The following is a 14,012-nucleotide window of genomic DNA, read 5'->3' on the forward strand; positions in this document are numbered from 1 at the left end:
GGTGGGGGAATCTTGGCTGCTCCTCGAAGAGTTGCACGTGTTTCTCCTTGGATGTGGCCGAAAAATCTCATAGACAGTGCCTGTTGCTCCATCCTGCCCCCCCCTGCCCAGCTGCTTCCACGAGGACATGGCTGCTAACTGAAGAGGAGGAGCAAGCCCCATCGCATGCACACAGTGGGCGTGCTCTGCTTATTTTTCTTTTGAGGATTTATAAAACCGTTCCTAAGAAATGAAGTGGTATGCAACAGCAATTCTCACCAACAACTTGCAAAGTAAAAGTAAATCTATACATTGCAATCTAAAAAGCAGAATTTGAAAGCGTCTAGTGCTCTAGTCACAGAAATACCACATAGTGTACACTATAAAACGGCCGAGTCACTAAGTCACTGTTCAGAGGGAAGCTCTCATTGGCCACCTAAAAGCAAAATGCTGGGCACTTGTCTGAATTCTATTCATTTCAGTGTCAGTGAAAGCTTTGCAATTCTGCTACTGTTAGCAAAGTATGCCCTTTTAAAATATGTTGAGGGAGGTGTTGTTGGGTTGCTGTTTTTATTTTGATTATGTACTTTGTGGTTTTATATTCTGATATTTTCCCTGTGAACGACCCTGAGACGTACAGCTATAGGGTGCTATTATTATTGTTATTATTATTATTATTATTATTATTATTATTATTATTATTATTATTAAATTTATATACTGCCCCATACCTGCAGGTCTCAGGGCGGGTAACAGAGTAAAATCAAAATATAAAACCACAAAATACATAATCAGAATAAAAACAACAACTCAATAAGCCCCCCCCAAAAAAACGCATTTTAAAAGGGTATAGGACAGTGTTTCCCAACCTTTTTTGGGCAAAGGCACACTTGTTTCATGAAAAAAATCTCGAGGCACACCACCATGCCAGATGGGGAAAGGTCACTTTTTACTTATGTAAAAAAAAATAAAAAAAATAGTAACAGCATAGAAGGTAATGGTTAGGCTAGCATCCCTCTTCCAAATATGCTAGGTTTTTATTTGCAGGGACTGTTCTACATGGGAAAGCATTCAGCACTGTCATTCTCCCATCTGAATTGGTACTATTCTGGGTCAACTTACTCTGCTGCATGTGTAGATGAAAATGGCACCAAGTGTGGGGGAGGGGGCAGAACAGGTTTCAGATACAGGATATTAAGCATACACGTACTTCAGATTGAACTGGTTGCTTGCTTTGCAAGTTTTCATTTCCCAAATGACTGCCTTGGCAAGCGCAATACCTACCAGGCTCAACGCCGGTCTCGCGCTGCCGCTTCCCGCGCTCTCAAGGACCCGGGAGGAGGAAGGCGTGAAGGCAATCCCGAAGGCGTGAAAACGTTATCAATTGCTTCTTCTTGTACAACTGCAGCCAGATCCTACCCGTATTTACTCTGGAGTAAGCCCTAGTTTGTTCACGGGGTTTTGCTCCTGCGTAAGTGTGCACTGTGGGATTTGGAACTTAACAGGTTAAGTTTTTCCCATGATGCCACAGCATTCTGACATCAGCTTTTAGAAGCTGGGAGGAGCTGGGAGGAGTTTCGTTCTGTTCCTCTCTGTGCTGCGAGGGGGAAAGACGTAGTCTGTAATGGCTGCTGTGAGTCCTGGAAAAATCTGAGAAATGTCGGAATAAACAACTGTAAATAGACAAACCTGACTGTGTGTGTTTGTCAAAGGACGTGATAGCCTTCCCGCTGTGTTCAACTCTGCTGGGCGTGACTGGACGACGGAGCTAAGTGGCGCAGCTGAGGGAAGCGCGCCGGACGGCAGTAACGGCAGTAAAGAGCTAAAAGCTAATTGTGGGTCGTAAATCAATTAGCTGGGGTCACGCCAAACAATCAATAAACTTCAGAGGTTATGGATCCTTAATCACCGATTGTAAAGCTATCACGGGAGCTTTGAAGTTGCGGTTTAGAGCAACGGAGCTACGGCAGAAGGTGGTGAGATATTTGCCTGCTTCTGAGAGGCATGAGAGCTGCTGAGACACAGAGCTAAAAGCTAAGAAGCAGCTCGGAGCTGAAGAGCAGCTGGAAAAATCGTTTCTCCGGACGGGTGCTGGATAAGCTGTAAGTAAGCTTGGGCCCCTTGGGAGAACGGGAAAAGATGGCGGACGGCCATGATTCATTCTCCGTGCCTTTTGAAAAACTAAACGGCAAAAATTGGGCAGAATGGAGTCGAAAGCTGAAGGCCTGGCTGGTAGCCAAGGGTCTGTGGGAGGCGGTCTTAGGGCCTCCACTGCCTCCACCAGCCGCCGGAGCTTCGGCTGCAGACATTGCAAATGCGCATGCCTCGCAGAGAAAAAATCAGAAAGCCCTGGGAGCTATAGTGCTCAGTTTGGAGGGCTCACAGTTGCCCCATGTGGAGGGTTTGGACACTGCGCATGAAGCTTATACTGCTTTGGAAAGAGTGCACCACAGGACCACGGCTGGTGCAAAAATCCACACCACCAGGCGTTTGTTTGAGATGAAGCTGCGTCCAGGTGGGGACATAAGACAGCATGTTACAGAGATGCTCTCTGTGTTTAATGAGCTGCGGCTGTTGCAGGTTAACTTCACAGATGAGCTGAAGGTTTATATTTTGCTCAGCTCTCTGGACAAAAGTTATGACAATCTATGTCTAACTTTGGAGTCTATGAGTCCGCAGGATTTGACTCTGGCGTACGTCACGGGACGCTTGACTGACGAACAGGAGAGACGCCTAAGGGAGGGCAAGTCTGGCGCAGGCAGCTCCACCGGAAGCAAGGGGGGGGCCAGGCCAGATGAGAGCTCTGTTCAGGCTCGTCGATGCTATACGTGTGGGTCCAACAGCCATTTCAAAAGAGACTGCCCACAAAGAGCGAGGGCAGCTGCACAGGAAGGCTTCAAGGTCAACCAGCTGAACTCTCATGGGAACCAGTCGGGTTCAAGGTCAACCAGCTGAACTCTCATGGGAACCAGTCGGGTTTCCATGGCAACAGGCCTGGGAAGACAGGCAGGCGTGGAACTGAGTCTGGTGGACGTGACAGACACCAGGAGGAGACTTATCAACTCGCAGCTAGTCTGGCTTTGTCTGGGGACAGCTCAACCAGCTGTGGGACAGGCTCAGAGCTTTGTTTTGTAATTGACTCTGCAGCAAATTGCAATTTGATTCCAGATACCCCTGCTGTCGAGATGTGGAATTGCAAGGCAATTCCGGCTGGGAAAACTGTACTTTTTGCAAATGGACAGAAAAAGAATGTAACTAATGCTGGCAAAATGTATGTTTCTATTTTACAGGAGAGGTTGGACTTTTGTACCGTTCCTGGGATGCACCACTGTCTTTTATCTGTGCCTTATTTGTTGAAAAAGGGGTTTAAGGTTTGTTTCGAAGATGCTGTCTGCACAATCTCCAAAGGAGGGAGGATATTTGCCAAGGTTGAAAAGGGGCAAAATGATCTCTTTGTTCTTAAAACACCTCTGGAGGGTGAGGGGAAGGTTGGGAAAGCACAGGCTTTACGTGCAAAAATCAACAACCACGAGCAATGTGCTCATGCGTGGCATACAAAAACAGCTCATGGTTCTCTAGAAGAACTGCAGGTGCTGCCTGAGGTTTCCAAAGGTTGTAAAATTACAGAATGTGGATATGCTGTAGGTTGTGAAACCTGCAGGCTGGCAAAGGTAAAAGGATGCAGTTATCCAAAAGTGAAGAGGGTAACCGCAAAACCTTTTGAACTGGTCCACATAGATTTGTGGGGTCCTGTAAGGGAAGCAAGTCTGGGAGGTGCAAGGTTTCTCCTGACGGTGCAGGATAATTTTACACAGAACACTTGGACCCATGGTCTCAAATCCAAAGATGATGCAGCACAGCTGATCAAAAGATGGATTGAGGAGGTGGAACAAAGATTTTCCACCAGAGTGCAAGCAGTGACCAGTGATAGAGGAGCTCAATTTACAGGGTCTGCTTTGCAGAAATTCTTTCACAAGAAAGGGATACGTCACACAGTGACTTCACCCAATCAGAGAGGGGTGGCAGAGCTGAGAAGTGAGGCTCTGGTTCAGGCTGCACAGGTGATGCTGGCAGATGCTGGGTTACCTCCAAGGTTTTGGCTGGAGGCAATCAGGTATGTGGGCTTCACCTGGAATCGTACCTACAATTCACTGATAGGTGACACACCTTTTGGGTTGTTGCATGGCAGGAAACCCCAGGTTCATTTTTTGCGAATGTTTGGTGCAGGTGTGTCTGTGCCGGTACCTACTGCTTTGCAGGGGCCAGATGGATCCAAGTTCCAGAAAATGATCTTCTGCGGGTATGAGCCAGCAGCACGTGCATGGAGGTTTGCATATCCTTCAGGTGATCAGAGTACGGTGCTGATCAGTAAACACGCTGAGTTCTATGAGCAGGATAAAAGGTCAAAAACTGCTGTCCAGCGTGATCTGCTCTCAGAATGCCTGTCTGATTCTGAGGAGGAAAAGGAAGCAGAGGCTGATCCCAGTGATGAGGACCAGGTTCAGGATCAGGGTTCAGAATCCGATGATGACGATCAGGTCGCTAAACAAAGTCAGGAGCAAAGTCAGGAGCAGGATGAGGTTTCGGTAGCTTCTCCACAAGATGTTAAGAGAGCACCCAAAAGCGAGCCTAGTTCTCCTGTGAGTGTAATGGAGAGGATTCGAAAACGCTTTAAGTCAGAGGGGGAATCCCGTGATGCTGAGGACACACCTTCTGGTGGCGGTGAGTCAGAAGTAACATCTGAGTTTGTGCCTAGAAGGTCCAGTCGCACAACAAAGGGTGTTCCACCTGAAAGATATCAGGCCACAAGTGCGTGGATAGGTTTCGCACAGTGTGATTCTGAGAGTGTTGAAGGGGTTCAACAGGTGCCTGGGAAAAATGCTGGAAAGAGGCACAAGGCAAAGGGAAAGGTGTTGAACTCAAAAGGGTCTTGTCAGAATGCGCGGCAAAGGGGTGTGTGGGATTTGGAGCTTAACAGGTTAAGTTTTTCCCATGATGCCACAGCATTCTGACATCAGCTTTTAGGAGCTGGGAGGAGTTTCGTTCTGTTCCTCTCTGTGCTGCGAGGGGGAAAGACGTAGTCTGTAATGGCTGCTGTGAGTCCTGGAAAAATCTGAGAAATGTCGGAATAAACAACTGTAAATAGACAAACCTGACTGTGTGTGTTTGTCAAAGGACGTGATAGCCTTCCCGCTGTGTTCAACTCTGCTGGGCGTGACTGGACGACGGAGCTAAGTGGCGCAGCTGAGGGAAGCGCGCCGGACGGCAGTAACGGCAGTAAAGTGCTAAAAGCTAATTGTGGGTCGTAAATCAATTAGCTGGGGTCACGCCAAACAATCAATAAACTTCAGATGCACGAGGGATGGCAGCCTTAAATATCGGGGAGACGCAGGAGTCGCCTGCGCTGCTGTAATTCCCCCTCCTTTTGGGGAGGGAGGCGCTGGGCTACTGTGTTTACTTGGAAGTCCCACGGAAGTTAATGCATTATTAGGCTACTACTGGCTTAAGCCGGTGCCCGCCTTCATCCCTAGGTGAGAGGCACAGAGTTCTGTTCCGCCCGGGCGCTGCCTCTTTAAACGAGCGCGTGGTTGAAGAAGGCGCTTGCCCAGCTCCCCTCTGCGCCTCGGAGGGCGGGTTTGAGCACGCGCAATGCGCCGCCCTCCCGCCCTGCGCCGCCGTCGTCTCGCGCTCCTCCCTTTTGCGCGCGCTGCCCCGCCGCTGCCCCATTGGCCGGGTCCTGTCAGCTGATCCTGTGTTATTTCCTGTGTGTGTGTGTGAGGGGAGAATGGAGAGAGAAACCTCGGCACCACCACCGCGGAGCCGCCCCCGGCTCGACGCGGATCCTCGCCGCCCCGCCTCTCGCCGCCCGACTCGCCCGCCTCCCTCCCACGGCACACCAGGCAACGTCTCGCGGCACACTAGTGTGCCGCGGAACACCGGTTGGGAAACACTGGTATAGGATAACCCCAACCCTAATAATATATAATAAAAATAGTGAATAGCTCACTGAATTCTATGTGCGCCGGAACTGCTGAAACAACCTAGCCTTATAAAAATATTGAAATTCCACTATAACATGTATTAACATGTATGAAAGAGTATTAATTCATAGGTTGACTTGCATACTTGGAGCCCCTGACGGGAAGTTGTATCTGTATCTGAGGAAGGATAGAACCTCAGTTTGTACTATTTTGTGTTGGTTTATTTAGAGGACTTGTACGTTGATTTGCCCACAGTGTTCCAGGCGCCTCTCAGTCAAGTAACGTGTCCAACCATAAAATCCCTAAAAACAGAACACCCATAGGATTGTGCTTTTGACTATTAAAGTCAGGGGTAAGCAAGAATTAGGAGGAATAAACTCTTTTTTTAAAAAACCAATTAACTTCAAAGGTGGGGAAGTGTTTCCTTGTTTTTACTGCTCAGCTCACTGAGCTGTGAGTAGTTTTAATTAAATCCCTTCCTCCTGTGTGTGGTGTGATATTGCAAGAATTGGTCATTTCAAGGTAGATGTCAGCAGGGGAGTGAGCTCTTTTAATCTAACTGCAGAAAGAGATACCCCACCCACCGCGGTGCATTTGCACAAAACAAAATGTTCCTCCAAAGCTTGCCTTATAGACAACCTACTCCAGCCTTTAATCAAAGAGAATATTCTTCACATTCCCATTTGCTGCACATTGATCCATATACAGTGGTACCTCGCAAGACGAATGCCTCGCAAGACGAAAAACTCGCAAGAAGAAAGAGTTTTCCATTTTTCGAGGTGCTTCGCCAGACGAATTTCCCTATGGGCTTGCTTCGCAAGAAGAAAGCCCATAGGGAAATCTCCGGGGACCTCTTTTAAAATGCTGGTGGTCGGGAGCAAAGACTTTTGCCCACCGCCGGCCTTCAGAAGAGGTCCTGGACCTCTTCTGATGGCCAGCGGGGGGCAAAAGTCTTTGCTCCCCCCGCCTGCCTTCCCGGGACAGCGGAGACTTCTCCGCTGTCCCGGGGCGATCTTAAAATGCTGGTGGACGGCAGCAAAGCCCTCCTGTCCCCGGAGCTTGCGGGGCGGGAGGTGGGGAGAAAGGTTTTTCTTCCCACCGCCAGCCTTCAGAACAGCCTTCTGAAGGCTGGCGGTGGGAAGAAAAGCCCTTGTCCCCCCCCCCCCCCAGCCTTCAGAAGAGGTCGGGGGACAGACTGTCCCTGGACCTGGTCTGAAGGCGGTTTCCATAGGAACGCATTGATTGATTTTCAATGCATTCCTATGGGAAACCGTGCTTCGCAAGACAAAAAACTCGCAAGAAGAAAAAACTCGCGGAATGAATTACCGTATTTTTCGCACCATAGGACGCACTTTTTCCCTCCTAAAAAGCAAGGGAAAATGTGTGTGCGTCCTATGGAGCGAATGCAGGCTTTCGCTGAAGCCTGGAGAGTGAGAGGGGTCGGTGCGCACCGACCCCTCTCGCTCTCCAGGCTTCAGGAAGCTATCCGCTAGCCGTGGGAGACCCAGCTCTCCCACCGCTAGCGGAGCGCAGCATTAATCCCAAAGCTTGGGGCGTGCGGAGCGCAGCGCGCCCCAAGCTTCTGGGTGCAAGCAGGGTCTCCGCTAGCCCTGGGAGAGCCCCGCGACGTCGCACGGCTATCCCAGGGCTAGCGGACCACTGCGCTAATCCCGAAGCTTGGGGCATGCGGAGCTCAGCGCGCCCCAAGCTTCTGGGTGCCGGCAAGGTCTCGCTAGCCCTGGGAGAGCCCCGCGACGTCGCACGGCTCTCCCAGGGCTAGCGAAGCGCTGCGCTAATCCCGAAGCTTGGGGCGTGCAGAGCTCAGCGCGCCCCAAGCTTCTGGGTGCCGGCAAGGTCTCCGCTAGCCGTGGGAGAGCCCCGCGACGTCGCGCGGCTCTCCCAGGGCTAGCGGACCACTGCGCTAATCCCGAAGCTTGGGGCGTGCAGAGGTCAGCGCGCCCCAAGCTTCTTGGTGCCGGCAAGGTCTCGCTAGCCCTGGGAGAGCCCCGCGACGTCGCACGGCTCTCCCAGGGCTAGCGAAGCGCTGCGCTAATCCCGAAGTTTGGGGCGTGCGGAGCACAGCGCGCCCCAAGCTTCTGGGTGCCGGCAAGGTCTCGCTAGCCCTGGGAGAGCCCCGCGACGTCGCACGGCTCTCCCAGGGCTAGCGAAGCGCTGCGCTAATCCCGAAGCTTGGGGCGTGCAGAGCTCAGCGCGCCCCAAGCTTCTGGGTGCCGGCAAGGTCTCCGCTAGCCGTGGGAGAGCCCCGCGACGTCGCGCGGCTCTCCCAGGGCTAGCGGACCGCTGCGCTAATCCCGAAGTTTGGGGCGTGCGGAGCACAGCGCGCCCCAAGCTTCTGGGTGCCGGCAAGGTCTCGCTAGCCCTGGGAGAGCCCCGCGACGTCGCAGCTCTCCCAGGGCTAGCGAAGCGCTGTGCTAATCCCGAAGCTTGGGGCGTGCAGAGCTCAGCGCGCCCCAAGCTTCTGGGTGCCGGCAAGGTCTCCACTAGCCCTGGGAGAGCCCCGCGACGTCGCGCGGCTCTCCCACGGCTAGCGGACCGCTGCGCTAATCCCGAAGCTTGGGGCGTGCGAGCTCAGCGCGCCCCAAGCTTCTGGGCGCCGGCAAGGTCTCCGCTAGGCTAGCGGAGACCTTGCCGGCGCCCAGAAGCTTGGGGCGCGCTGAGCTCCGCACGCCCCAAGGTTCGGGATTAGCGCTCTGCTAGCCATAGCAGCCTGCTTCCCGGAGCGTCGGGCGCCCTGAAAGCAGAGCTCCAGGCGCTTCGGGAACACATCCGCAGCGTGGGGAGGCTTGCAGGAGTTCCCCACAGGGCTCCCCACGCTGCGGATAGCAGCCTGCTGCCTGGCGGGTGGGGCGCCCTGAAGCAGAGCGCCCCGCGCGCCAGGCAGACATCAGCCAGCCCCACAAGCTCGGGGGACAGCAGGGAGGCGCAGCGCCACTATCCCGCTGTTCCTCGACCTGGTTCGTTTTCCCTGACCTGCTTTTGGGGGGGAAATAAAGGGAATTTTTTTCCTCTTTATTTCCCCCCCAAAAAACTAGGTGTGTCCTATGGTCCGGTGCGTCCAATCGTGCGAAAAATACGGTAATTTCGTCTTGCGAGGTACCACTGTATCATGAATGAAGCCTGTTTTCATCAGAATGACACTGATGTGTCATTTACAGCTTGGTTCATATATGAACCCCTTGCACGGGCCAGTTCATTGCCAATGACAGTTATTGTGGCTCCCATCCCATCCCATGACAGCTGAACTAGATGTACCAGTTACAGAATCAAAGAATGGCAGAGTTGGACGGGACCACGAGGGTTATCTAGTCCAACCCCCTGCAATGCAGGAATCGTTTGTCCAATGTGGGGCTTGAACCCACAACCCTTCATGTGACATTTCCTGGCTTTTAGCGCTTCCAATTGTTACGGGAATGAGGAGGGACGTGTTTAATGCTTCCGCACAGATACAAAAAGTCTCTGTTTTTTGAAAGCTAGCATTTCAGGGAGAGTGTTCCTCTCTGATGTGCAAGTGTTCATATGTGCAGGGTTTTTGCTTCATGGAATTTCTATGCTTGGAATTCAATTCCAGGCCTGAAAATGGCTGTGGCTGAAATGAATGAGCTTCCAGCTGGCACATTACATTGATCTGTGTGGTCACCTGAACAAGTCCTAAAGGATTTAAGCAATGTGATTCTTCTTGAAAGAAGATGATACATTAAGAATGTAGGCTGACTTAAGAATCCTGGGGTGCATGCATCCAGGGATAAGCTAAGCAATATGAGGGGGGAAACATCCCACTGAAAAATTAAGTGTTTTTTTGTTGTTTTGCAGGTTCACAATGTTTCCTTTGCTTTTGAACTGATGCAAGATGGAGGACTGAAGAAGCCCAAAGCTCGACCAGAAGGTATCGTGCGCAGTTCCACTGAAACAAGCACATGCTCAACTGGGCATGCATGTTGGCAAGCATGGGAGGGATTTAAATTGTTGGTTCTCCCAAGTACAACAGCATCTCTAGCCATGTCCACGTGGGCTGTTTTTCTGTAGCTTTCTCCTAGGCTTCATTCTCAAGATGGTGAACAGCCATAAAGTGTGGTCTAAGGCTGAATTTCCACGGCCATGTTTTCCAGGCAGTGTCACTAGCAGGGGCTGGTCTGTCAGGGCGAATGAGGCTCTGCCCCACCCATCTCATCCTTCATCTCCCTGTATTCATGCTGACAACCAGCTTAGAGGATGGCGCAGTTGATTGTCTTCCTGCTCCTTAGTCTCGCTGTTGCTCTTGTAGAACTCAAGCAGAGATGAGGAAGGCGAGAAAGCTGGAGTTAGTGGGCTCCGCCTCTCCTTGGCTCTGTCCCCATCGATTGTTGGCCTCCTTGCCTTCCACCCACCAGGCAAAATAGGCACCGGCCACCACTGAGTGAGCCCCATGGAACTCAGAGGCGCCCCCTTGGACCAAATACTGCAGGGGCCAACTGCTGCGTCAGGAGGAGGCCCTGCCTAGCATCGTGCAGCTTCAATGGCCGGGTCTCCTCTTCTCTCACCTGCCTTGGATGCGGCCCTGCGCTCGGCTCAGCAGTTTGGCCTCCTCCGCCCCCTCAATATTGGGGGAGCTGAGTCCCCTGCTAAGGAGTATTGAGGGGGCTGATGGCACCTCTACCCTCTAGAGTTGGCGCACCTGAACTCAGTGGAATTTACAGTGGTACCTTGGTTCTCAAACTTAATCCGTTCCGGAAGTCTGTTCCAAAACCAAAGTGTTCCAAAACCAAAGCGTGCTTTCCCATAGAAAGCAATGTAAAACGGATTCATCCGTTCCAGACTTTTAAAAACAACCCCTGAAACAGCAATTTAACATGAATTTTACTTTCTAATGAGACCATTGATCCATAAAATGAAAACAAAAGCCGACAGCCACATCAGATGTTCAGCTTCCGAAAAACATTCGAAAACCAGACACTTCTGGGTTTTTGGCTTTGGGAACCAAGGCGTTTGAGAACCAAGGTACCACTGTACTTCTGAGTAAATATGTCCAGGATTGCACTGTTAATCTTGCATCGAGTATCATTTGATGCCGTAACATTGAATGTGCTTTTTGGACACTGTATTTAACCTTCTGCTGAGTTATGATTTGTGGGCAATGCGGAAGTTTTGTGTGGTGGCTGAGACAACTTTCTGTCCCTCATGCAAAGGAATTGGGAAATCAGTATAATGAAAGCAAAGTGAATGAGCCGTGTTGGGAAGGGTTCCTGTGCTATGGCCCACAAAGGGACTTGTTTATAAAATTCCCTCATTTAGGAGGGAAAGCATGGACCAGCACTTTCTCCTGTTTGCCTACAGAGGCCCATCGGCCTCCAAGATTGCCCAAATAATCCATCCCCTACAAATTTGGAAATTTCCTCCCAAATAGTTTCCAGAAGTATTGTAAATACTTTTCTGTTTGGAGCAGGCTTGTGTAGGTACAGGTTTAAAATATGAAGTTGCCTTCAATTGTCAGGCTGTTGATCCAACAGTTTAGCAGCTTTATTAGAAGAAAAATATATTCTGTAATTTTCTAAAAATTTATTATTTTCTCACATGTGCTTATGTGTTTAAACTTCCCAGTGAGTCTCTGGAAAAGACAGTCTTCTGAAATTTCAGTCCAGTGTTCAAATAAAATTCATTCCTAAGAGAGTTCTTTTAATGGGAGTTTTTATTGTTGTTGAGGTTTCTCATAATTTTGTATAAAGGGACTTGCATGGGGACATTTTGGTATTAAAAAGCTTGTTTAGCAGAAGACTATTATTTTTTTAAAGTCAATCTCTTAACCTAAAAAACTCTCTCTTTTAAATCCCTCAGATGTTGTCAACTTGGACCTGAAATCTACCCTAAGAGTTTTGTACAACCTGTTTACAAAATACAAGAATGTTGAATGACTTGGAGACCTCCTGAGACTCTAATCTTCGCAGCATCTTTTTAGCGGGGAGAGGAGGAAAGAGACCTTCCCTTTTTCTTCCTTCTGTGCCATATGCTGTGCTCCCTGGTGCACGATGGTGCCTCTTCTTTTATTAGCATTATCTGCCTGTAACTCTTCTATGCTTTGAACCCACTTTGAAATGTAGCTTTAATTCCTTGAACTACCCACAGTGTGCTTGTTTGTTCTAGAAGGCTCTCATGTGTTGCATTCAGCACAAACACCTTCTTCCATTAGTGTAGATTGCAGTTAGGATGAATTCTGGTGATGAGAAGATTTGAAGTGGTTGATGAAGGAGTGCTAGGATGCTTTTTGTCCAGGCAATGGGCTTCTGGGTCCTTCTCTCTATTTCAACTCTCCAGTGAACCCACTAGGAGGCTTTAGGCTGGCCACTCTCAGGGTCCACATTTGCAATAAAGAAATAATCATAGTCATCCTTACAGGGTCATTGTACATATACACTGAGATCATGAATGGGAAGCAACTTGAACCCTCCCAAGTGCTATAGGAATGCTAAACAGTAAGTTGCTGTATTTTCCTTTCTCCAGGGTATAATATTGACACATATAATATAGGTATGGGTGAAACCGATGTTGGTTGGAGTGTGGAATTTAATTCATTTTCAAATGTGTGCAGCTGTGAGGTAGGAAGTAGCTGTAATCTGTTTGCGAAAGGACCATTCCCTCCCTCCAGACTTTCAGAGGGGTGTGTGCATCTCCTCTGCTCCCTCCTTTACACCCTGATTTTAGACATACGTACCCCAGCCCTATTCATTAAGCCACTGTGCAGCTTAATTCATAATACGATCTCAGTTCAATTATATTTTGTTATTTTGAGATTGTGCCCTGGAACTCTTCTATGTAACTTTTGGAGTCCTTGTCGACCTTTCTGTCTTACCCTCCTACCATTCAGTATTATTGCCACTAAATACACTGTGAATCTCGGATGGAATGGCTGCCTGGAGTTTTTGTCGTGGTTTGGTTATGTCCGATGAATCGCTGGCCATGCATTGATATGGTGGGCGAATGAATCGAAAACAAACCTCCCTTCTTCGCTGGTTTTCAAACAGGGTTTTGGAAGCTTATGAGGGGGTTTTCAGTGATTGATGAGATTCCCTGAAAAGCAGGTTGCATACCATTTAACTGCTCAAATCTTCTGAGGATCATTTGGGGTGTTTTCTAGGGTGCACTTTCAATAAGCTCAGTAGGCTGGGTAAACTGACTGCACTAAAATACACCCTGGAATCCCTTCAGAAGTGTTTATTTGCTTTGAAAATATTCAGCTCTTGAAACATGGACTGTACATTCTTTCAGAAATAAGTTGTTCCCTGAGGTAAACCGCTTGAAAATTGGTGTCACAGAGCAGTCTCCCCCAACTTTGTGCCTTCTGGATATTTCTAGACTGCAATTCCTGCCGGCCCCAGCTACTGTGGCCCCTGGTCAAGGAAGTAGGGGGATGCAATCCCAAAACATATGGAGGGCACCAGGATGGGGGAAGACCCACACAGAGCATTGTGGGGCTGAATGAGGTGCTGTCAAAAGCTTCATACTTAAGCTAACATAGTGTTTCTCAAGATAACGATTTGTTCTGTGGCAATTGTTATTATGCAAACAATCTCTGTGCTTGCTCCATACACAATTGGTGTGAATTTCAAGCCCTCTTGTTTTCTAGTTGATAGAAAAGCACTTTGCTTCCCTTCACACGCTGTGGGGAGCTTGTTTCATTCGGTTTCCTTCTCCAGCTGGTATTTTGTCCCTTTTTAAAAAAGTGAGCTAGATAACATTTCTGCAGAGCTTGGAGCCCCCTTGGAACAACTGGTGGGTTTCATCACAGTGCCCAGCAATATTAAGGAGAGCTTAGTAGAGTTAAATGTACAAAGAGGATTGTGCTGGCATGTTAATTTGGATGAAGGCTCCTTGAGGGACATGGCTGTTAACAGGGGACGGGATTATTGCATTGAAGCTGTTCCTAAGCATGTAAATGGTGAGGATTACAGAGACCTTCCCTGCCAAATCCTTGCCTTTAGGCTCTCTTTTCCTTCACCTCACTAATGTCAAGGGCAGGCAGGGCGCTGATGAGTGCTCCAGGAAAAGGGGACTTGGAGTCTG

At 49.4% G+C, this 14,012-nt stretch overlaps 1 protein-coding gene across 1 annotated transcript in view; it reads left to right on the forward strand.

Moving 5' to 3' along the window:
* PARVB (parvin beta) overlaps positions 1 to 12,847 on the forward strand; it is a 44,202-nt gene extending 31,355 nt beyond the window's left edge. Inside the window, exons 12-13 of the mRNA XM_028728718.2 lie at positions 9,792 to 9,864; positions 11,790 to 12,847. Of these exons, the coding sequence (XP_028584551.1) occupies positions 9,792 to 9,864; positions 11,790 to 11,866 (150 nt within the window). The 3' untranslated portion in view covers positions 11,867 to 12,847. The remainder of the gene's footprint in view (positions 1 to 9,791; positions 9,865 to 11,789) is intronic.
* The last annotated feature ends 1,165 nt before the right edge of the window (positions 12,848 to 14,012 follow it).

The sequence above is a fragment of the Podarcis muralis genome, chromosome 6 (assembly GCF_964188315.1).
Source record: "Podarcis muralis chromosome 6, rPodMur119.hap1.1, whole genome shotgun sequence".
Taxonomy (NCBI): domain Eukaryota; kingdom Metazoa; phylum Chordata; class Lepidosauria; order Squamata; family Lacertidae; genus Podarcis; species Podarcis muralis.